The sequence below is a fragment of the Stegodyphus dumicola genome, chromosome 2 (genome assembly GCF_044657685.1).
Source record: "Stegodyphus dumicola isolate Sdum_Otavi_A_Nest chromosome 2, ASM4465768v1".
Lineage (NCBI taxonomy): Eukaryota > Metazoa > Arthropoda > Arachnida > Araneae > Eresidae > Stegodyphus > Stegodyphus dumicola.
Genome location: NC_140769.1, coordinates 38,373,928 through 38,397,322, shown reverse-complemented (window position 1 = coordinate 38,397,322; position 23,395 = coordinate 38,373,928). Strand labels below are relative to the sequence as shown.

The 23,395-nt window shown below is 29.6% G+C and overlaps 1 protein-coding gene across 1 annotated transcript in view; it reads left to right on the top strand.

Moving 5' to 3' along the window:
• Window positions 1-23,395, top strand: part of LOC118185718 (protein fantom-like) — a 137,870-nt gene that overhangs the window by 50,535 nt on the left and 63,940 nt on the right. Inside the window, exons 13-21 of the mRNA XM_085810604.1 lie at window positions 4,274-4,347; window positions 5,220-5,359; window positions 8,714-8,820; window positions 13,012-13,140; window positions 14,549-14,746; window positions 17,279-17,347; window positions 17,556-17,624; window positions 18,010-18,125; window positions 22,193-22,262. Of these exons, the coding sequence (XP_085666730.1) occupies window positions 4,274-4,347; window positions 5,220-5,359; window positions 8,714-8,820; window positions 13,012-13,140; window positions 14,549-14,746; window positions 17,279-17,347; window positions 17,556-17,624; window positions 18,010-18,125; window positions 22,193-22,262 (972 nt within the window). The remainder of the gene's footprint in view (window positions 1-4,273; window positions 4,348-5,219; window positions 5,360-8,713; window positions 8,821-13,011; window positions 13,141-14,548; window positions 14,747-17,278; window positions 17,348-17,555; window positions 17,625-18,009; window positions 18,126-22,192; window positions 22,263-23,395) is intronic.

Below are 23,395 nucleotides of genomic sequence, written 5' to 3'. Positions count from 1 at the left end.
GCTGCAGCCTGCCAATCAAAATGTATTCTTCCTTGCCTAAGTATTTTTAATTTCTTTTAATTCAGGGTTCGTACGGTCCTTAAGAGTCCTTAAAAGTCCTTAGATTTTTTGAAATCGATTTTTGGTCCTTAAAAGTCCTTAATTTTGGCCAAAATCAGCAGAAGGTCTTTAATTTTAATCATCTGAAATTTCTGTCTGTTTTTACGACTGTCATTTTGAGTGTGAATTAGCATTTTGAGGAATATTTTTGGTGATTCACTGCTGTACATATGATTATCCTTTGAATGGGTTCATGAGTTATAATTTGTTTCTATTTCTAATATAAATGATAGGATACTTGAGTTTCTAAGCAAGAAGTGAAACATAAGCCTTTCGAAATTCATTTTTTCTAGTAAAGATCTCTTAAACAACTTTTTGCTTTTGGGGATGTCAATTCTTTTATTAAACGGTTCTAAATTTGGCGACTTTTCAACATTTTGGCGATTTTAAGATTAGTTTCTATAGAAACTTTTTAATTCCGATATCTGAGAATTTTTTGACGATTTTTTTTAAAACATCGTAGCATTAATAAATTTCATTAAAACAATGGTAATATATTGAAATTATATTTAAAAAATAGCATTGAAATAAGACATTTTTATTTTTCACTGTAATATTATAAAGTTTTATTTTGGCAACTTATTATACAACATTTTAAATCTGAAAAATAAACAAGGTATAATGCTATAAAGCACAATTTACGAAACAGCTCTTAGCAAAAGTTAGCAAAAATTAGCTATGTAATTAATTAAAAAATGTTTTCATTTTAATTTTTCATAGTAAGAGCTCTTCTCATGTAATTGCCTCAGAATATCCAAAATTCTCAGAATGGGCATCAGTTTTCTCTGTAAAATTTATTTTATACTTTTTCCCTCCTATTTTTTCCCAAAATATTTCTGTCTTTTTGCTGTTACAGAATTGGTAGGGATAATATTTCTTTAGGATTTTAGACATTGCAGCTTGGAAAGTTTAGAAGGATTTGAAGGCGAGATTTATATACCCACGATTCTAGGAGATTCGAGAAATATATGACAAAATAAAAAAAGTCTCCATGGTATCAACATGTAATGGATGTATTTTACAGAAGGTTTGCAATGAATTTAATTTTTGGAAAACATCTGGAAGAACAATGAAAACATAATATTTAAATGTTTTACTTCTGATACTAGAATCTTAACATATTTATCTTCTCTTTATTTTCTTTACTTTTCACTAGACAGATGCATGGAAAATATCAAAAATGCTTCTGATTTTATCACATGGCCAGGCATTATAGAAAGAGATTTTTTTTATTAATAAAGAAATTGAAAACTTACAATTTAAAAAATTCATCCAATATTTCTTAATGCATCTTTTTTATCAATAAAGAAATTGAAAACTTACAATTTAAAAAATTCATCTCATATATCTTAATGCATCATACACATAGCTAACACCTTAGGCATTTTCCCACCTGATGCAATTTCTATGGATCCTAAATTCTGTTGCCTAGTGCCTTTCTAAATTCTGCTTCCAATGCCTGCTATAAATCCTAAACGTTTTGCCATTTCTAGATTTTGTTGTTCAGTGTGTCACTAAAGTCTAGAAATTCTGCCACATCAGCTCTAACTAGCCTTTACTATATATTTCATATTGCTTCTGAATGTTCATATTACTAAAGAAATAAAATTAGCTGCTTTTTCTGTACATTCTAAATGCATTTAGTGTTTTTTAGAATAACATAAATCCTTAATTAAATCCAAAAATTCTAAAAGGAAAAGGAAACGTGTTGAAGAAAGAAACTGAATACATAAAGGAAATTATTCTTCAAAGATATGTGCAGTTATTATTATGTAAATTACCCAATTGTTTATGATTTCAACCTTTACTATAATTCCCCATTTCTATTTCCTCATATGATAGAGCTATTGAGCCAGATTAAATTAAAATTAAATTGTATAATCTTTGACCACTAGTCCACATTATTAGTTTGAATGTGACTCTTCTTGTTTAATTACGTCATTGTGAGATGTAATTGATTTTGTTTGCATCAGAACATGCCTTTATGTTCTAAGCTCTTTTTAAATAAGAGGTTTATTTAAACCTTTTTCTAATATTATTGTAGTTAATTTTAGACATAGCGATAATATGCTTCATGCCTGTCGGGAGTTGTGGTGAAACTTTTACCAGATCAATTAAATCCTCATAGGTACATTGTGGAGAGGTTGACAAGTTAGGAGATAAAGACGCAGAAACTAGCGACAGCATTGATTTGCATATTGAAACAAATCTCTAATTGTTAGAAAAGATGCTTAAAGAGAAGGAAATCGATATAAACTAGCCAAAATGTCTGGGAAGGCTTCAAATTAAAATGACGGATAAATATTTTGTTGACGGTTGTTGTTACAAAACATAAATGTTCTGTAGCTTTTAATGCATAATTATCTTAATATCATTTAAGAAACTTATACTTTAATTACATGTACTTTAAACTGTGAAATTTTATTAGATTTTGATTTAAATAGCGCTTTTTTAACAAATATTGTTAAAAAATAAAATTTAATAGTGGTCATGTAAATCCATAATCGTTATCAAACTACCTAATTTAATTATTTATAACTAACTGCTTACCCTTAAAAATTATCTCTACATATTAAAGCGAGTTATTGCCTTTCATTAATACTCACTGTGGTCACAGGATAAATTATAAAAATGTAAAAATTCAAGTAAAACATATTCTATGCATGTACTTAAAATAATACAAAACAACTTATCACCTCTGGTGCTTAAATGGCTTATTGGAACCTTAAAGTATATTAACTGGGTTACAACCCCTGGAACTGTACACGAAGCTACGACACTAACTGCATGAAACAGAACCTGACTAACTTTCAACACTTGCCAACTTTGCCTACATCAGGCCTTTCAGGTTCATTTTAATCAGCAGGTCTCTCTCTAGACAAACAGCAGCGGTGACAACATTCAGTCTTTTGGTTATGAATCATGCTGATTATGATCTTACTTCTCATTTTAACCTATGCAGTTTGACATAAAATCTAGCTATTATTTACTAAACCTCTAGACTGACCAAGTGTGTGACAAAATGAGACGTAACAAAAATCAACATAAGCTAACTTTTAGTAAAACGTAAATGTCACTTATCTTCTTTCAAATATGACCAATAATTATAAGTGTAAAATATTTAATGCTACTTGATAAATTGCATAAAGTTTATTTTATTCTCAAACTTATTAACAATTATGTTAATTAATTCATGTTTAGCAATAATTCGTACTACTTAGGGATCTATTTTATTTTTAGGATTGTATTGCAAAAGGGAAATTCAGGCATAGATAATATCTTCAATTGAATTTATTCAGTTCTCATTTGTTCATAGGTCCTTAATTTTTTTCATTAACGGTCCTTAAAAGTCCTTAATTTCTGTGTGCAGAAATGTGTACGAACCCTGTAATTATTTAGAAGGGTCCTTTATAAATAGGCTTTAACAGTTTCTTGACTGTGTTTGTTCATAGGAACACATGAGTTACATTTGGATCTTTACACATTCAGATCTTTTATGGACAAAACTTTTAAGTATCATTTTTTGCCTCACTTCTATAAAGTTTAAAATTTCATCATGTATTTTGCTGTAATTGGCCCATTTTTCTTATTTTATACTTCTTTTGGCATAAACTTTACATAATAATAAAACATGAAGCTTTTAAGATAAATTCCATAATAATGTCTGGTTGCCTGTAAAGAAGCTTTGTTTCTTGTGAGTAGATATGGTCATAGTGCAAAAACTCTCTTGCATACTGCTTACGCCATAAAGTAAAAGCCAACCTCCGCACATTACCAGCTGATTTTTGCTCACTTGATGTCTATTTACCAGGAAAGCATTGGAAAAGTGTGTATTCTTAATCATAAATGATTTCATTGTGCTAATTGGTTGATTAGGTGCAGCAAAGCACTCAAGAGCTACTTTGTACACAAGTACAAATACTTTCTAAGGAAAAGTAGTACCTGTTTCTGTTGCATATAGGAAAAACCATGAAAACTCCATGCATATGAATTGAATCTAGATAATTTATTAATGTTCTGCAAATTTGACTTGCAATCATGAGTTACCTGGCCACTTGTGTAGCACTTTTATTGCTTTTATTTTACATTTTTAAAAACATTTTTGAACATAGAGAAATGGCTAATTTCTTAATAAACACATTTTAAAAGATCTCTTTATTATTTTCTTTTTTAGTTGCAAGATAAAATTAAAACTTTACAGAAAGAAAATGATATACTCCGAGAAACAAATGACAAGTTAATTAAAAGGTTTGAAAATTTTTGTATGTTAATATGTTTTATGTGCAGTCTATATCTTTTCTTAAGGACTTTTATTGATTTTAGAACAAGAACTTCAGTGCGTAAGGAGAAAATACATTATTTATAATGCATGTGAAAATGAACTAAATGCACAAAATGTTAACAATGAACAGGTTAGAAATGGGGAAAACTGATGAATAAATACCGTATTTGACGGCATATAAGGCACACTTCTTTTCCTAAATTTGGTCTCAAAAAACTTACCTGCGTTTTATACGTGAAGGTAATTGCATTCAATAATTGTTTATTTGGCTTTTACGAAACATGAGAACTAAAAGAAACCATGCTATTGAAACTTTTTTTCTTTGTGTGTGGCTGTCTAAATAAGGGTGCATCTTATATGCCAGTGCGTCCTATATGCCGTCAAATACTTTTTTTAAAATATACGTAGTAATATCACATCCAGCTTTCAGGAACAACCATGCTTATGATTAGTACAAATCATAAAATACTGTGTGATGCATGTTTGATTATAATTGTTCCATTTACATTGTAATAATTTACTGTTATTTTCTATTTGCTTTTTAATTGTTATAAAGCAGTCATTAAGCATGTTTAATATGATTTTCAAAAATTTTTCATGGAAATTTCAGATTTTACTGCTAATGCATCCATACATTATATTATGGCTATTCATAAAAACCTTAAATAATGAAGATAAATATTTCTTTATAAAATTTACTTATATTTTAGATCAATTGTATTGTATTTTCTTAAAAGTACACTTTTAGACTTTTATTTTGTAATTTTGATATTGTGTGTTTTCTTTCGTAATTTTGACCGGGTAATTCATTTTAATGATTTAATTTTTTTTTTCAAAGTGCTGTAAATGTTGAAAAAGAAAGAACAATTAGCCATGTTGAAGAAATTTTAAAAGAAAAAATTACTAATTTGGAAACTTCTCTAGCTATTGAGATGAAAGCAAAAAAAGATATTGAAGCTGAATTATTAAAAGAAAAGGGTAATGTGCATTTTTATCTATTATTATGATGTAATTTGTTTCAAAATTTGAGCAGTGAAAACTGATATGAAACTCTAAAATATTGTATACTATATTTTTTAGTTTTATAGTTTAAACATAATTTGGTTTATTTTTCTTCTAATTATAAGTTATGTATGATTTTACATGAAAAGATGAATCCAAATGAATATACAAAATAGGTTACGAATTGTTTCTAAAATGAAATCTCTGGTAACAATAGAAAAATCCGCCGACGTGTAATGGAAAAGAAAAATACAAAAATAATATATTAAGATTTATAACTTTAAAATGTCGACAAGGCATGTAGCTTATCGCTCAAAAAGGTTTAGAGTTTTATATAAACACCATTTTTAGCAGCAGTATTAAATGGAAATGCATTGTGGCCCTTGCTGAAATATACGCTTACCTAAATGATTGAAAAAAGAGGTCTTTTTCCTCCCAAAAGAGATGCACATATCTGGTTCCGACAATGCAGAAAAAGTTTCAATAGGGATTTTTGATTGTTGCAGACAGGATTTTTAGAAATAAGAAAAGAAGGGAAAATCAGCTCATGATACTATCAATAAATTGTTTTACGTCCTATATTTAAACAGAAAGTTATCTTAATGTTGAAGCATGTTTTAGTTTGAAAAGTGTGGGTTTTCATCTGTATTGAAAGTTAATATCTTCAGAACTTGTATATGCTTCATACGTTTGTATTGTGTATTCATAGTAAAGTTTTCATAGTTTTACATTTAAGAAACTGCAGTTGTATTTTTACCTTGCACAAAAATAAATAGTGAGTGATTACAGTAATGGTGTTAACTTTTCAGAGAGATGAAAATGAAAAGCTTATCATTTAAAGATCACGAACCTTTTGAAAGTAACTGAGATATAATTCTCATGAAAGCTATTTCAATTTTGGTATTTCCTTAAATCATAAAAAAAAAAAAAAAAAAAAGATCTAATTCTTAGTTATACTTATTGTTATTTTTTACCAAAAAAAAAAAAAAAAAAAGTGCATCAAAAGAGAAAAAAAAATATATAACCGCAATAAATATTATATTTCTGTGTATTAATGATAATAAATGCATATTATAATTCAATCAAAAGATTTATTCAAGATACAGCAATAAAGCATTTGGCAATTAGAAGGATTTTTAAATGAAATTTTACTTCATTTATGACAAAATTGAAATTAAAGAAACTCTTCCAGATTATTAAGGATTGTGTAGATTATATAGGGAATATGAAATTCCCAGCTTTCCATGATTCATGATTGCATTCTTCATTGTGATTATGCTAAAATTTTCTTTAAAAAAGTTATTGAAGTGTATCTGTTCGTTTCAATAAAAAGAGGCTCTGAAAATGTTTCTGGGTACTTTTCCGTTTCGCCGGTGCAAATCTCTCTTTGTTGACGACAGCATACAGTATACACATAAAAAATGTTAGCAAATGTTAGTTCTAAGAATTTTTTATTTTAAAGGCATAAACATTTTAATATGATTTAAAATTTTGTAAAAAGCCGATAAATAAAGACAATAAATTTGTAAAAAGACATTAATTTAAGAATTTACTATGCTTTCATGGTTCAACATCCTGATTCTCCTGTTCGTATCACGAGTTCCCAAATAATCTTATCTCATGTAAACTACTCTGCAAAAATCTAATTTTTTCTCAGTAATTATATACATTAATTTCAAGTTAAATCTTAAATTAAATCTTATGGATTACAAGTTTAAATGTAAGAATTATTTCAGTTTGTACGAATAGCTTACTCAGAAATTGTGTAAAACCGCAGTGCTTTATTTCGCTAGTGCATTCTCATTAGATTTGATGAATTTAACCCTTAATTTTGCCTTTTCTATATTTTCGCCTTCGAGTGAGTGGTGTGATTACATCCTAATTAATTACCGCAAATGGTCTTAAGGCATAAAATTTAACTAGTAAAAATTGTATGTAATTGTATGTCAGTATTGAAAGAAACAATCAGTCTGATAAGAAATGGCTGCGACTTGTTTTGAAAATAAAGGGTAAAAGGTTACCAGCAAAGATATTCTGTTTGCCATCAGTTGTACTATTATTGGCGACTTTATCATTTGCTTCGGCAAAACGGAAAAGTACCTTTTTTTTAATTTATAAATATTGCTATACAATAAATAATTTCATAAAATGGAGTAAAATTTATCTAGAAACATAACTATGCTTAATATGTACAAAATATTTATAACCAAAGAAGGGGATTTACTATAAAAATTTGAAAATGATTAAGATTTTTGAAATAATGTAATAATAATAATAATAATAATGGTAATGATAATATATAGTTGCTTTGGCTGCATTTTATATTTCTAAAACATATAGGCTTTTCCCAACATAATTCTATGAATATATTTAATAAAATAATAGCTTAATAATAAAAATAAAATTACAAAATAATATTGATAAATAATAAATAAATAATAATGGAATAATAAAGCCTTTAAAGTTAATTAAAGCAGTTCTTTAGAATACAATAATAATCTTCCTAGTGTATTTTCTGCTTAATCACAGAATTTAATGAATTCGAATTATCTCATTCAATTTTATTGACGAGTTGCTTTCAGTTTAATATTTTCCCAAAATTAGTTATTTGTAATTTAGCTATAGAGGAGCTTTATCAAAGTGGTTGCTACTGCCTGCTAATTATTTCATGTTTCAAGGGTGTGGGAAAATATGTCTATGTGTTTTTACTAATATAAAGAATTTTAGCTTGAAAATTGTCAGCTTTTTACAAAATCAAAGAGAATTTGCCAACAAATTTCTAAAAATTGTGTTCAAAGTGTCTTCTAATGGGTATTAAACTCAGTACTGATAAATTAGCATCATTATATCAAGCTTATTTTTCATATTAATTTATTCAATATGATAATAATTTTTACTATTTGTTCATTAGAATTTTTCTTCCATAGCTTTTTAACTATTGCCCCTGAAACTTAGGCTTGCCAAACTTATTTTCATCAAGATATAATTTTAAGAGGGTGAGGGAGAAAAAGAAAATATATATTAGGGATTGCTGCTATTGATTTAGGAGAATAAAAAGAGCAATAGTCTGAAATCTTCTGCATTTCATTGCTACGTGTCCTTTTTGTTGTTCTTTTTTATAGATAGCTGTTTCTCAATGAAAGATCTATTTTCTAAATCCATGAATGTTTTTGTGTTTTTCTTGTATTCTAGTATTGTCTCTAAAGCTGTGTAATAGATAAAAAAAGATTGTCAATAGATTTTTATTCATGCCAATGCATAGTGTATGTTTTGTTGTATTTAATTTATTCATATTGATTCAACCTGAAGAAATATTATTTTCTTTCATAGAAATTTTCTCAACAAAAGAAACAGCATATCTTCAGTTGCAAGAAAGTTTTAACAAAATGAAATCTGAGATGGCTGAATTAGAAAAAAAAGTTAATGTACTAAAAGCGGTATGTCTTTTATTCCTTTTCACAAAACATTCTGCCAATAAAAGAATCGATACAAAATCATTTTGTCCTTAAATTATCATTCAGTCTAATGTAGTTGTAGTCTCAAGAACATGTATTCAGTTCTCATTTTCATTTGCATGATTATTAATATTTAAATATTGCATATTTAAATATTGCATATTTAAATATGCAACATTTATTTTAAACACTTTTTTATATTATCTTGTAATACAGTTAATGTTTATTATGATAACTGATTTTATCCAACAAGAAGAAAACATTACAATGAGTGGTTACTGCAACAAAAGTTTATTTATTATGCTGTTATCAGTTGGGGGAAGAGGCTATTTTTAAAAAAAATTTAATACATAAAGCAAGATAAATTATTTTTTTATTTAGTTATTGAATAAGCATTTGATGAGAATAATAAATCAAATACTAGGAAAGTCAAAAGGAATATAACAGTTACAAATGGCTATTACTATTTAATAGAAAAGAATTTATTAATAAGAGTAACAGAATGTAGATGGAACTACAAAATTTCTTTACATAAGCCTACGCATGAAAGTTGAAACTATAACAGTGCAGAGAAGATTTCATCAGCATTACAAACAAGAACCTCCAAATGCGAACAACATACACAAATGGTATTGAATGCTTAAAAAAACAGGATGTCTGTGCAAAGGAAAAAGTAGTGAAAGGCCACATGTTTCAGCTGATAACATAGAAAGAATTCGCCGCACGTATGAACAAAGTCCATGGAAATCGACATACGAAGGCAGTGGGGAGTTACAAATGCAACAAAAAATGGTATGGCATGTTCTCAGAAAGAGGCTGGAAATGAAACCGTACATCATTCAACTTGTGCAGCAGTTGAAACAAAAAGACTATGGCAAATGTATGAATTGCACTATGTTTATGCTGGAAAGCATGGAGGATGAAACAATGGCTGATCGTCTCATTTGTAGTGATGAATCAACCTTCCACATAAGTGGGAAGGTTAACCGGTACAACAGTCAAATATGGGGTATGGAGAAGCCTTCCATTGTAATTGAACATGAACATGACTTAACAAAAGTTAATGTGTTCTGCGCGATCTTATCACATAAATTGTATGGTCTTTTTTCTTCAGTGAGCAAAGTGTGACATGAAGTGTTTACCTAGACATGCTTGAGGTATGGGTGATGCCACAGCTAGACTCCACGCATTACATCTTTCAGCAAGATCGAGCACCTCCACACTGGAGTACGGAGGTTCGCACATTTTTTAATCAACATCTTCCGAGGCGTTGGATTGGTCGAAGTGGAGCTGCCGACAGTATCTTCTATTCATGGCCACCAGAGATCTCCGGACTTGACACCCTGTGATTTTTTCTATGAGGTTATGTGAAAGACAAGGTGTTTGTGCCTCCCATGCCCGAAACAGATGAAGAACTCAAAGTACGCATATGTAAATGCGCTTGCGTTGGTGACTGAGCAAATGCTTCAGAATGTAAGGCGTGAAATGGACTACCGCCTAGATGTTGTTCGTGTGACCAAGGGAAGTCACAGAACATCTATGACGTATGTATACAAAATTTTGAAGTTTCCTCTAAGTTATGTGTTAATCTTAAAGATAAATTCGTTTTCAATAAATAGTTATAGCCATTTGTAATCATTATATTCATTTTGACTTACCCTGTGCAAGGTAACAATACTCATTTCTAAATTAAAATTTAAAGTAAAAATAAATAAAATTTCACCCCCATGTATTTAAAACAAAAAGGGTTTTACTGATCATCAAATTTAAAACAAAAAGGGTTTTACTAATCATCTTTTTATTTTTTATCCATCTGAATTTTTTTTAAACATAATCTTTCATCTCACAAAGATTCTTAAGCAATTTTTTACTTGTCCTTCAGAAAGCGTTTACTTGTCCTTGTTACTTGTCCTTCAGAAAGCGTTTGTCGTTAACATTTCCTAAAAATTTTTATAGGGCATCAGCTGGACTGCCATCTTCATCTAACTATGACACCATTTTTCTTGTGTACATGAATGAGAAATAATGTCCTTTTCTAACAGATTTATCATCCGCTATGTCATATATAATCCTATCATAAAAGTCAGTTTTACGTTCAAATTCATTTCTTTTGAAAACCCGGGAAATATTTTCTCTTATTCATCCTGATTTCACCATTAATACAAATAATTTATTGGCTGAATATAATTGCTAATAATGCTCCATCAACAGATTCCAAAAGTTCTGGTTGCATGGTGAAAGTAAATTTTAGTGATTTTTAACTACTCTGAAACTACATTCTTCTACTGCTGTAGAAAGTTCCAATGCTGTAAAAATACTCTTGTTGTAAATTGTATCCTCATGCAGTATAAAGATTACTTTTCTGTAAAGAAGTTTCCTATAATTGTGTCTAAGACTTAGTATTCCTCTTTTATGGAATTAAGAGTGCTGATTTTGAAAAAGGCAATATGGTTGTCATTTATATCTGTTATCTTGCATTTATTTTTTCATTTGTTCTAAATGGTGCCTCATTGTTAAAAGTGCTGCAAAACGTCCATTTTGAATCTATCTTGAAATGAATGCATTCTACCAGGAAATAATTTTTCAAAGTAAGTCCATTCAAAGTTTCTGCAGCACCAGCAATTTCTGGATTTTCCATTCATTTAAATGGAAGTTTTTTTGGGACTAATATAGTGACAGAAAGGATAATCATTACTTATTGCTTGCATTTTTCTTTCTACATTTTAAAATTAAAGATCTGTAAGGTATCGCTTTAAAATTAGTCCCTTCTCATCTGCAGTAACTATGTTTTCTGTGGTATGCCTGTTAAATATGTTCTTCAGTTCATTTTCTGCTGTTTCTTAGTTGACAGAGTTTCTTTCCCTGCAATACATTGTCTTACTTTAAACATGTCTAGCTATTCATCTAAAGTTTTAAATAGGTGTTGCTTCATAATAGTTTTATAAAAAAATGCAGGCTTTAGTTTATAGCAGTTTTCTATGTAGTGGAGTATTTATTTTTCGATCACATTATCTTTAATTACCCATACTTTCCCCCCCCCGAAATTATTAAATTTCCGTTTTGGAAAAAAAGAGATCCTAATTCTTCATCCTTCAAATTGAATTCAGGTTTTTAATGGTTGTAGGTGTTTTAAGGTGTGTTTAGGGATAGGGTGTTTTGGGGATGTTGAACGATTCAGGAATTTGATATTGACAAAAATTTTGGGTTAATATTTGTCAGTTTTTTTTTTTTTTTTAAATCGGAGGCATTGCATTATCTTATTATTTAGCCATCTTGTTAAATGCAGCTTTGCACAATTAAGTTTCAGCATAAATCCATGTATTTGTTCATTTTCCATTCTGTTCAAATGGAAGTGAATGTATATTGGGCACTATCAGTTCCTTGCCATGTGCTGATAGTGTATACTTTGATAACTTGTCTAATCCATCCTGAAGTCAGCTGCATTCATGATTCCTTCTTATTGATCACATTGTGAGAAGTTCTTGGCCCATTATTTCCTCTTTCATAAGCTTTGATGATTAAGTTGTTTGTTTACATTCAGAATTCAGCGAAACACAAAGCTCAGTTTTAAATACACATTTAACCCTCTGAGCAGACCAGATATTTAAAAGCTGTTTTATTAAGTTTGCAATTACAAAGTCTTTACAAAGTTTGCAATTACAACTAGGTTTATGTAATTGCAAACTTTGCTCTTTGTTTTTCCAATCTTCTGTTCGAAGATAATATTTAGATCATAACAGAAAATAAGAGAACAAAATTTTGTAAATGAGAAAATAATGTATTGCAAATGAGAACAAATCTCTTGATTTGATAAAAACTATGTAGCTGTTGTGAAGGTTAAGGCCAAACTTAGTTCTTGAGGGAAAAAAACTGGGAGGAGATGAATTCAGATATTGCATCGGAGTAAATAATTCTTCGTAACCAATCATTATATGGGATACAAAAATAACATTGCACAATTCAGGAAACATTTTAGACTTCTTACAGTGGTGATTGTAATGGAATGGCCTGTTATTATAATGAAGCTAATCATAATAGAAATTGTTATGTGCATAGTAAGTAATTTATTTACTATAGTACTTTTTTTACTATATTTGGTGCTAAGTAAATGTCAAGTTTTACTTTTTAATTTTGCAGCTGCAAAGCATTATATGTATGTATAATTTTTTGTAGGAAGGAGTAGGTTTTGATGAATTGGCTGAAGCAGTAAATCTTCTCAGATTGAAAAAAGAAGAAAAACTGGTGTTTGCTAATAAAATTTCTGAAGAAGAAATGGAAGAACTAAAACTGAAATTAGAAAAGGTAATTTAAATTTTTAAAAATGGAAAAATTGAGTTTTCTATTTATTATAATAACTAAGGTAAAGATTAGAGCATTTTCTGAACTACCAGTTGTGCATTAGTAATTATTTGAGAGCTGTGAAAAATTCTATAAATAACATATTACAAGATATTGTGTAATAGCATTTATTAAATCATCTTTAATGAATTATTTGAATTAAAAGAGGGTGAAATATAAAGCATTCTGAAAATTAAATGGTTTTTTTTAGTGTACGAATCACACAGCTAAATGGTTATCTGATTATATTATGATTAACAAAATTTTATGATTTCTATCTTAATTAAATTCTAGTTACATGTTTGTTTTACTTGTAGTGTGTAATATTAATCATCAAATTTGACAGTGTTGCCAAACAATATTGCAAACCTAAAACAAGTAATAAGAATAGTAAAATCTCTTGAAACAAATTTTTTGATGTAAACTGATAATTTTTAATTACAAAAATGAAGGTATTGCATTCTTGCATTTTTCCAAGAAAGGGATATTTTACTGTCTATCTGAATTTGTGAAAAGAGGCATGAAATGAAGTTGCATACCACCACAAAAGCCATGTTGAGATGCAAAAAAAAAAAAAAAAAAAAAAAAAAAAGATTGCCGAAAAAAATGGCCTTTGCATTGTCTGTTTTAAAAATCACTTTTCTGACAGTGAGTAAGATGCTATTGCTGGTTTATGCCCTCCTGAGAAATAAACTGCAGTTTTTTTGGGGGGTAGGAATTTTTTTTAACTTTTTAGTAAAAACTGCATTATTAAAAGCATTGTTTTTCTGTTGGGGAATATGATAAGTAAATTCAGTGACCTTTTTTTTTCTTGGCACTGCAGTCACTTGTAAAACTAGGAAGTGCCGAATTCTGTTGTGTCCTTTGATAAACTCAAAAATGTTCTATAGGTACCATTTTCTAGGATCATTTTCACGTAATATATTCCAAGAATGAGGTATTGCTATGTTTCTGATTAACAGGTTTTCCTACTCTTTTATGATCTTCAGACTAGGATAAATATGTATTGTGTCTACTTTGTCATTGCAGGAAATTAAAAATTTAGAATTAAAAAGTTTGCATTCATAATATCCATATTATTTTTTCTGGCCAGTCCCATGTTTTGATCATATGGCTGGCTTGTGCCAGCTAAAAGGATTGGAGCTGTGCCCTTATAATAATAATATCCATATTTTAACTGAAAATTTTCATATAAATAAAATATGCAAAAGTTTAAATTATTTATATGTAAAGTACATATACTGTAAAATATTAATTTATTTTAACAACCTTTTTTAATATAAAATTTATATTAATATGAACATTTTTATTTACTTTAATAGCATTTTAAGTTTCAATGAACAATGTAATTTTTATTTATTTGCTGTTTTAGAGTGAATCTGAACTTAAAGAGACTACTAAAGAACTCAATAATGTTAGAGAAATGCTTGTAGCTCAATGCAATATAAACCAAGTGACCCAAAATGAACTGAAATTGCTTACTGAAAAAATTGAACAACAAGAAAAAGAATTTCAAACTAAGCTGGAAGAATACTCGCATTTACTTGATTTAAGAGCTTCACGCATACAAGTAAAGTATTTTTTATATTTTTAAAGGAAAAGGTTAACTTAGTAAGCAGGTTATTCTGACTTATAGAAATTCTTAGTTGCTTGTGTTCAATATTGGTTATAATTTTTTCCTTCCTATGTTTTATAGAAATCAGGATAATTTATAAAAATAATTTGTGCTTTAACTTCAAATCATTAAATTACGGTAATGTAGAATTATTAATATATTAATCTCTTAATTTACATAAATTTAATTAACATATTTTAATAAGTCACTATTTGTAAAATATTTTTCGAAAGTTAAGTTTATTTAATGTGAACTTAACTTTATGCTGATTGCCTAGCAAATTTTATTCTTGTTTACAGGCTCTGAAATAAAAGCATTACATTAGTGTCCACAGTTGTGGAAACCTTTTTGAAAAGTACATATGTGAAATTTGATAGTTAAAACCATTTTTTTAATTACTTCAAAATTATATATCATTGAAAATATAAATTAATCAATAATGTAACACAATAACATGTACAAGAAATATTGTTATAAAAGCAGCAATTATGAAAAAAGAAAATTAAAACACAGAAAATGAAGTATACAAAAATTCTCCCCATGTCAGTTATTACTTAAATCTGAAATCTTTATTGTTAATGATGGTCTTATAATGCCTTCTCATTGAGTAAACCAAGTTTTTTTTTTTTTTTTTTTTTTTTTTTTTTTTTTTTTACCTCTGCAGCTACAGTACAAATCCTTTAATCCAGACTTGTCGGAACTTTGGCGATTCCGGATTAGGGGTTTTTCCAGATTATAGATCATCAATTTAAATCTGGTAAGATGGCATGCAGAAATTATAAAATTAAAAATATGAAATCGTAATTTATGAAATAAAGAGCAATTATGATCTAAAGGATATCAAAATTTACAAAAAAAAAAGCTTAATATTTATTTGTTTACTTTATTAAACATTTCTTTCAATGTAAGTTGTTTTAAGTTGCTTCACTTTATGTGCTAGTACTTTCTCTTTAATTCTATAAACAGACATAATTTCTTGTTCAGTTACAAAGTTCCGCTGTTCAAGTCCTGTAATTGCTGTGCCGAGATTACCGACTAACTTATCAATCGAAATTTTTCCATTTTCACTAACCTCTGTCACTTTCTTCATGCCATTTCATCCATTTTTTGCAGCAATTCCACTTTTTGTTTGAGGGACATCAAAACATGCTTTCCCATTGTAGATCCTTTGGCAGCTGCAGAATCGGAAACTCTTTTTGACATAATCGGAAGTTCAAGCTTACATTTTATAAAATTGCTCTTACAGTCTGCAAAAAATAATAAGCCGGATCCAATTAGAAGATTAAGGAACAACGCAGTCTGCAACATTAACTAAAATAGATAATTAGATAATTTTAGCCTAGCTTATACCCTCCGTTATACATTAAATGCACATGCGTAAACATCTTATGCGCATGCATAAACGCATATGCGCCTGCATAAAGGTCTTATGCGCATGCATAAATGCATATGTGCCTGCATAAAGCTATTATGCGCATGCGTAAACGCTACGCATGTACAGAAAGTTTGTAGCTTTGAGGTCCGGATTATGGACATCTGGATTAAATACTTTGTACTGTATTATAATGTGAAACCAAGACTGAGTTATTGCTTAATTAATTAGGTTTTATTAATGACTTGTTTCTACTTAAGATTCTTTAATCAGAAATATAGATTAAATTCTGGATTATTCCAAAATCATTTTAGTACTGGAATACGAATTTTTTTTAAATCTCTTTTTGCACACAAAATTAGTAGAGTAAAAGGCTAAACACTGTTCAGATATACATGCTTCATTACCTCGGAAATATTCATATGTGGAAGATTTCAATTTTCGTTGAAGTATCTTTTTCATACATCTCCAGAAAGTTGACTTTATTTCAGTAACATTTATTTTTCTTTTTTTCCATATACAATAATTAGTGTTTCTTGATTTAAATATCAAACATCAGTGGTGGTTATTTGCAGAAAATACTTCATATTCATTATTTGATCCTATGCTAGAAGATCTGTGGAATAGTAATGCAATCAAATCAAAATTATGAAGTTTTTTAATAATGGCATTAAATTCTTATTTTCAGTGTTAATAGTTCTTTTATATGAAATTAACAGTGGAATTAAATTTCATCAAATCTGCAAGCAACCCTTTCACCTACTTAATTCTCTGCTATTATTTTTTAATTGAGTAATTTACTTTCATCAATAATTTTTTGAGGTGGAGAAATGGAAAGATTGTTCTGGAAGCAGCATGTTAGTTTCATTTTTGCATATTGCTGGCATAAATCTGGTTTCCGAACCAAAATTTAGGAGCTTTCAATGAACAAAAAAAAAATGTTGTTATGTATGGTACCGAATTCTGTCATAAATCATTTTATGATTTTCGAAGAAAGATTGTCGTAAGATTTTATTTCCTTTTTAGTAGCTGTGTATCATTATCTATATATTATAAGTTAAAAATTTCTAGTACTGAAACTTATCATTGAAAAGGCTTTTCTCATTCTTTTTAAGAAACTTGAGAAGCAGCTGAATGACATAGCATATGGGACACAAATATACAGCATTGATTTGCCAGAAGCTGTAAGTTTATATTTATTTAAAAAATTTGTATATAATTTTAAGAATAATTTTCTCTTCAACATTTTTTTCTATGTGTTAATATACATATTTGCATTGAAAGCCTACTTCTAAATTATTTTCATTTTAAAAGCATTTTAGTAGTTTAATATATTAGCAATATATTACTATGGTTATTAATACTTTTTGATAGACCAAATTATTTTTTCAGAAGTCAACTGAGTTAGAATCTCTGAAGTTAAGCAGGGGTGAAAATGTTTTTGAAATACACATAGTTAAGGTAAATTTTTTATTACAAATTTTAATTTTGTTTTTTTAAGGGTATATAATGATTTAAAAATGGAAGACTTTTGACTCTTATGTTTTTTTATGTATTTACATCAAAGTCCAAAACTTAAATAAAAATGCACTAATGGATAAAGCAGTTTAATATTGAGCTTGTTTGCAAAACATTAAAGAAAAAATGTCTAAATAACTGGTTAAACATTTTGTAAATTTGTAAAATTTTTATTTGTTAAATAAACGAAAAGAAAAGAAAGCAAAAATTAGTTTGCCGTGCTGTTTTTAGGAAGAAAATAAAGAATTATCTTTTAAAAAGAAATCTTAATTACTTTCCATTTGAAACTGTTTTTCATCAGATGCTTTTATTATAAATTTCCTTTTAGGTGAATTTTAGCACTGAAGGCTTGAAAAATCTTTATAGCCAAAATTCAAAAGTATTTATGACATGGAACTTTTATGAATTTGAACTTCAGTCAACACCTGTTGTCTCAGTTGAAAAGTATAGTAGAATTTTTTATACTTTTAGTCTATAATATTGCTTAATAAGTAATGTATTTTGATGCTAATACAAGAAAATCACAAGTATTTGAAACATTTTATTATATAGTAAAAACTATATTGCCGTAAAGCATGTGTAATATTACTACATATGAATTCTTTGTTTAATATTAAATATATATGTAAGGTAAAAAAATATGAAACTCAAAATTCCTAACTTAAAAGTTTGGCTTTATCCTTTTCCTGCAATCTGAACTGTATCACATCTGAAAACTAATTTGCATTATGTCATCTTATCCTCCTGCACTGAAGATGGCTCTCATCCAATTGCAGAGCTCAAAATTTAAACACAGAAATCACTGATGTTACTATTGCACAGATTCTTTTTTCTACTTCACCTTCCTGCTACTTAAAATGTTGCTTAGCCTCTGCTAGCTGTTATTCATAGTTATGAAAATGTAAGCTGCATAAAATTGTGGGGTACATCTTGCCCCCATAACTGATGCTGTGTTAATGTGTATTAAGGCTTGCTTTGTTAAGAAAAATAAAATATCTTCAAATCAGCAACCAGGACTGAAAGTACTTTTCCATTCTTTTATGATAAGTATCTCTGCAGTTATTTGTTTAAAATCCTCAAGTTATCCACAGAAAAAGGACTGTTCCAATTAAGTTTAATATGGTAATACATTTTTCTTCATATTTTTATATCTTACATGTAGTATTGTAGAGTCATTAGGAATTTTTTGGAAGCCAGAGAGATGAAAAAGAAGCAACCGCCTTCCTCGGGAATCGAACCATAGACCTTTGGAATACCGGCCCAGCGTGCTACCGTTACACCACGAAGGCAGCTAGGGAAGTCAGAGAAATACCTTATATACTCCCTTTCTTAAAGGGTGACTAGGGTTTTAGGGGACCTAGTCGCCAAATCCTGGGTGCGGAGAATCATCATCCACAACCCTTTTAGTTCGGGTGCCACTTGTAGAGTCATTAGGAATTTTTTGGAAGCCAGAGAGATGAAAAAGAAGCAACCGCTTTCACTGGGAATCGAACCACGGACCTCTGGAATACTGGCCCAGCGTGCTACCGTTACACCACGAAGGCACGCTAGCGAAGTGGGAGAAATACCTTATAGTATATGTGATGACTTATTTTGTTATAGATAACTTGATATTAGATGATGGCTTCATTAAGGAATGCACCAATTCAGTTAATCACAAAAAAAAAAAAAAAAAAAAAAAAAAAAAACTACTGCTTAGGTGATTGGGAATTTGGGTGAAGTGCATTACTGGATGGAATTTTAGAAGCATGACAAGCTTGGTAGTTAAACATCATTTATTTTTGGGTGATGAATTTCGTAGCACATATTCTCTTAATTAGTTGAATACCAGGGGTGCTAAACATGTCCCATAATTATCGATACATATTTACCTTTCAAATAAAGGAGAATACCTAGCAGAGGTTAAACAATACACTGCCGGCAGGAAGGCAAAATATGGAAAGAGAAGGTATAATCAGTTGCACTACTGTTTATAAGTTTGGGAAGTCTTTGTTTTAATTCTGAGCAGTGAATGGACAGTAGTTTACAGAAATGGAGATACTGCAGGGAAACTGCATATGCCTTGAAGCGGTTGTGTCTTAGTTGAAATTAGTAATTTAATGGTCTGTTGTCAATTTGTTCCAATTACATTTTAATTTGTTAATAAATTTCCATCATATTTTTATATTTTACATATCCCTTCCCCCTCGAAAAAAGGCTTGGTGACAGAAAATCCTTTTGAGAAAAAAGCATGAGAGTGTTAGCAAAGGAAGGGAAATTTGTATAATATTTACAATTTTCAATCAGAAAAGAAATAAATGACTGTAGGATGTAATTTATAAATACTAATGAAATATCATTCTGTAAATAAAATTTATAAACCAATCTGAACGTTTCTAAAATAATGGTGTATATATATATATATGGTATTTTTAAAACTATTTTGGTGGTTCTTTAAGAAAATCTGTTAAAACCAAGCATTTTTATTTCTGTCTGGTTTATAATACTTTACATTCAAATTTACCTGGTTTATAATACTTTACATTCAAATTTACCTGGTTTATAATACTTTACATTCAAATTTATGTGCAGTTACTTAAAGGTTCTTTATTATGAAAATATTTCAGCATCATAGTATTAAAAGAATAGTAGACTTTTGCAATATAATACATTTAGCATTTTAAACATATTAGAATAAGAATTGGTATCTGTATGTTGTATATAGACAAGGTTAATTGGTATAGTGGTTAGTGACCCCGACTGCTGTAGTGATAGGCTGGGATTCGAATCCTGGAGAAGGTGCGGTTGTAACTGTCCGTCCCTTCATAGGAGGCAACAGTGGTCACCTGTTAGGTGCTTCCATAATGAAATAGCCACCACTTCCAGCCCTTTTAGTGGGAGAAGACTGATGGCTATTAAATTAAGTGCGTGGCCATTGGGGGGGGATTCATGTGACTTTTTGCTTCAAGTGAAAAGATGTCTAAGCATGGTTCTAACTGAAATGCCATTCTCTGGGCTAGCAAAATAATGACCAAGTTATTATTGATTACTGGCTCTGAACTGACATTCTGAAACAAATGTTTAAGTTTCCAAAAGAAACTGAATAATAATAATAATAATAGTAAAAACTTTTAACAATTAAATGCTTTAGAACTGATTCCTGTGTATCTGTTGAAAGTGAACTGGATGATTTGATGAATCTTAATTATATAGACTTGTTTGAAGTTAATAGACATTACAGTTATATGGACTCAGTTCAAGAAGAATTCGTTTTAATTTCTTCAAGCCCACTAGCAGCTGAGCGGTCACCGGTAGTAGCTGAACACTAGTAGTTAAGTCCGGGGTTCAAATCCTTTCAAATGCGCTGACTGCATGATCGTTTTCGTGGTTTACCCCATGTATAACACGCATACGAGCCAGTTCGCTTTGAAAGCCCTCCCTGAAAGCATAATCAAATTAGTTGCAGATTTCTTGCTACCTCATAGAAGACAAAGACAGCCGATGAGTAGCACATCAGTTTTATTTATACAAATGTATATAGTATACAGCCATACAGCTTAGTCATAGTTTGTTGTTGTCTGATAGTAACATCAGAACAAGCCCACGAAATTCATCGTGGCAAAGAGTGCAAGACTGCACCTGTCATTGACTGAGTACCATACATGAGCAGTACGACCCCGATTTTGATAGAGAGCACCCCTTTATCTGACGCTCTCTTTCCCTACCATCAAACCTCTTCCCCTACCATCGACTTCTCAAGAGGTCTTTCAGCTCGCTGCAAATTTCGTGTGCCCTCATGCCACCAGTCACTAAACCCAAACCTTAGCCCTCGAGTTCTGTGCCGTAATCAAATAAGCCAAACCTGTACCTTAGTCAGTTGATGTTAATCATATCAGAACATAAATTCAAACTATATACTGTCTCCTTCCTGCTTCTTTTTTTTTTTTTTTTTTTTTTGAAGAGGAAGGGCTTAATTTGCTTCAGCCCACCATTCCTGTATGTCACAGTGGCATTTTTTTATTCACTCATTATTGCGAAAGGTGGTTCTAATTCTAAATGAAGTGAAATACTTCAACAATCTACAAAAATAATAATTTTATTTACAAAGCAACTTGATTGCATCGAAGGTTCACTGCTAGCTAACTACGTCGCAAACTAAAAACTAACATTCTTTTTCAGAAGCGAAGCGCCCTCTAACGGCGATACATAAATCATTTGGGGGATTTTTCCACACTCATTGCCTTTTTATTAGCTTTTTCATAATATCAGATTTAATGTTTTGAAATTAAGATTATAAATTTTATGCATTTTTATTAGATTGTGAACTGAATTTTAATTTTTATGCCATTTCATTTTCTAAACATCAAATATTTTACTGGGAACTAAAATCAAAACAAATCTTAAAAAAAATAAACATTTTTATTATTTTTCATTTTTACTTAACCTTTTTAATGTTGTTAAGCATTTTCCCCATGTAGTATATATTCCTTTGTTAGTGTAATTTAATATTAAATCTTATTTTGTTATTTTAGGTCACTTTTCAATTTTACTGCACAGTATAAAGTCTTAGTAGATGACTTTTTCCTCTATTATATGCTCGAAGTAAGATTTTCTGCATTATTATTTCAATAAGTATAATTGTAGAATTTTAGTCGAAATGTGGTGATAGGAGTTCGTTACAACATTGTTTTTCATTTAAGTAGACCACACAATATTTTTGCTTCGGTAGAATCCTTTAATGTTAATTTATTTCTTCTATATCTTTATTGTACTTTATCTGAAATATAATAATTATATAATATTGTTGCATATGTGAGGGTTCATAATAGATTGAATGCACATGGATCTGATGATAGGTTGATAAGATTTATTTTATCAAATGAAACACTTCAGAGATCTGGAACTTTCCACAAAGATAGTCGTACAACTCTTCACAATATCACAGTGTACAATCAGTAGTTACACTGCAAACTACCATGAATGTTAAATGAAATGGAATGCAAAGCACAGCTACATGGAGATATCTCAAGTACTCCAAACTCATGCTTAGCTGACTGCTCACTGCAACAACTGAGAGTAGATTCTCTCATCGGCCTTATATAGTTTTCGCCCAGCCGCCGAGATATTTTTAGTACTCTCTGCTTCTCAAAATTACTGGAAAGCAGTATGACACTAGAATTACGGTTACAGTTAATATAGTGGTCAATTACATTTATTCACTTAAATAACTATTATGATGCTACAGAAACCAGAACCCAATGTTGCTAAACCATCACCAAGTTTAACTATTTCTTGTCAAATTTGGTGATGAAAATTAGACGCCAAAACCATTGCGAGGTTAGCGATAATCTCGCCAAATTACCAAGATACCCATTTACTCAATGTGACATACCCCTGTATTTTTCCAGCATAGCTTTTCTCTGTCGATTTTTCATGTTACATTACAGAAAAATACAATTTCATATATAATTGCACTAAAATTACTTATCTAAGTACAAAATTTGTGACATTGCCCCTTCCCAAGGACTGCATATCATGGGCATTATCATCCCTGAACAGGAAGCGATACTTACAACTAAGGCAAATCAGTGCAGTTCATAAAGTCAGTAAATAACATAAAACAAATCATACACTAAATCAATAAATGAATTCAAAAATTTACAAATTTAGAAAAAAATAAGATCATGAGTTTAGTATACTATTAACATTATATACACTATTAGGATTACTTGCTA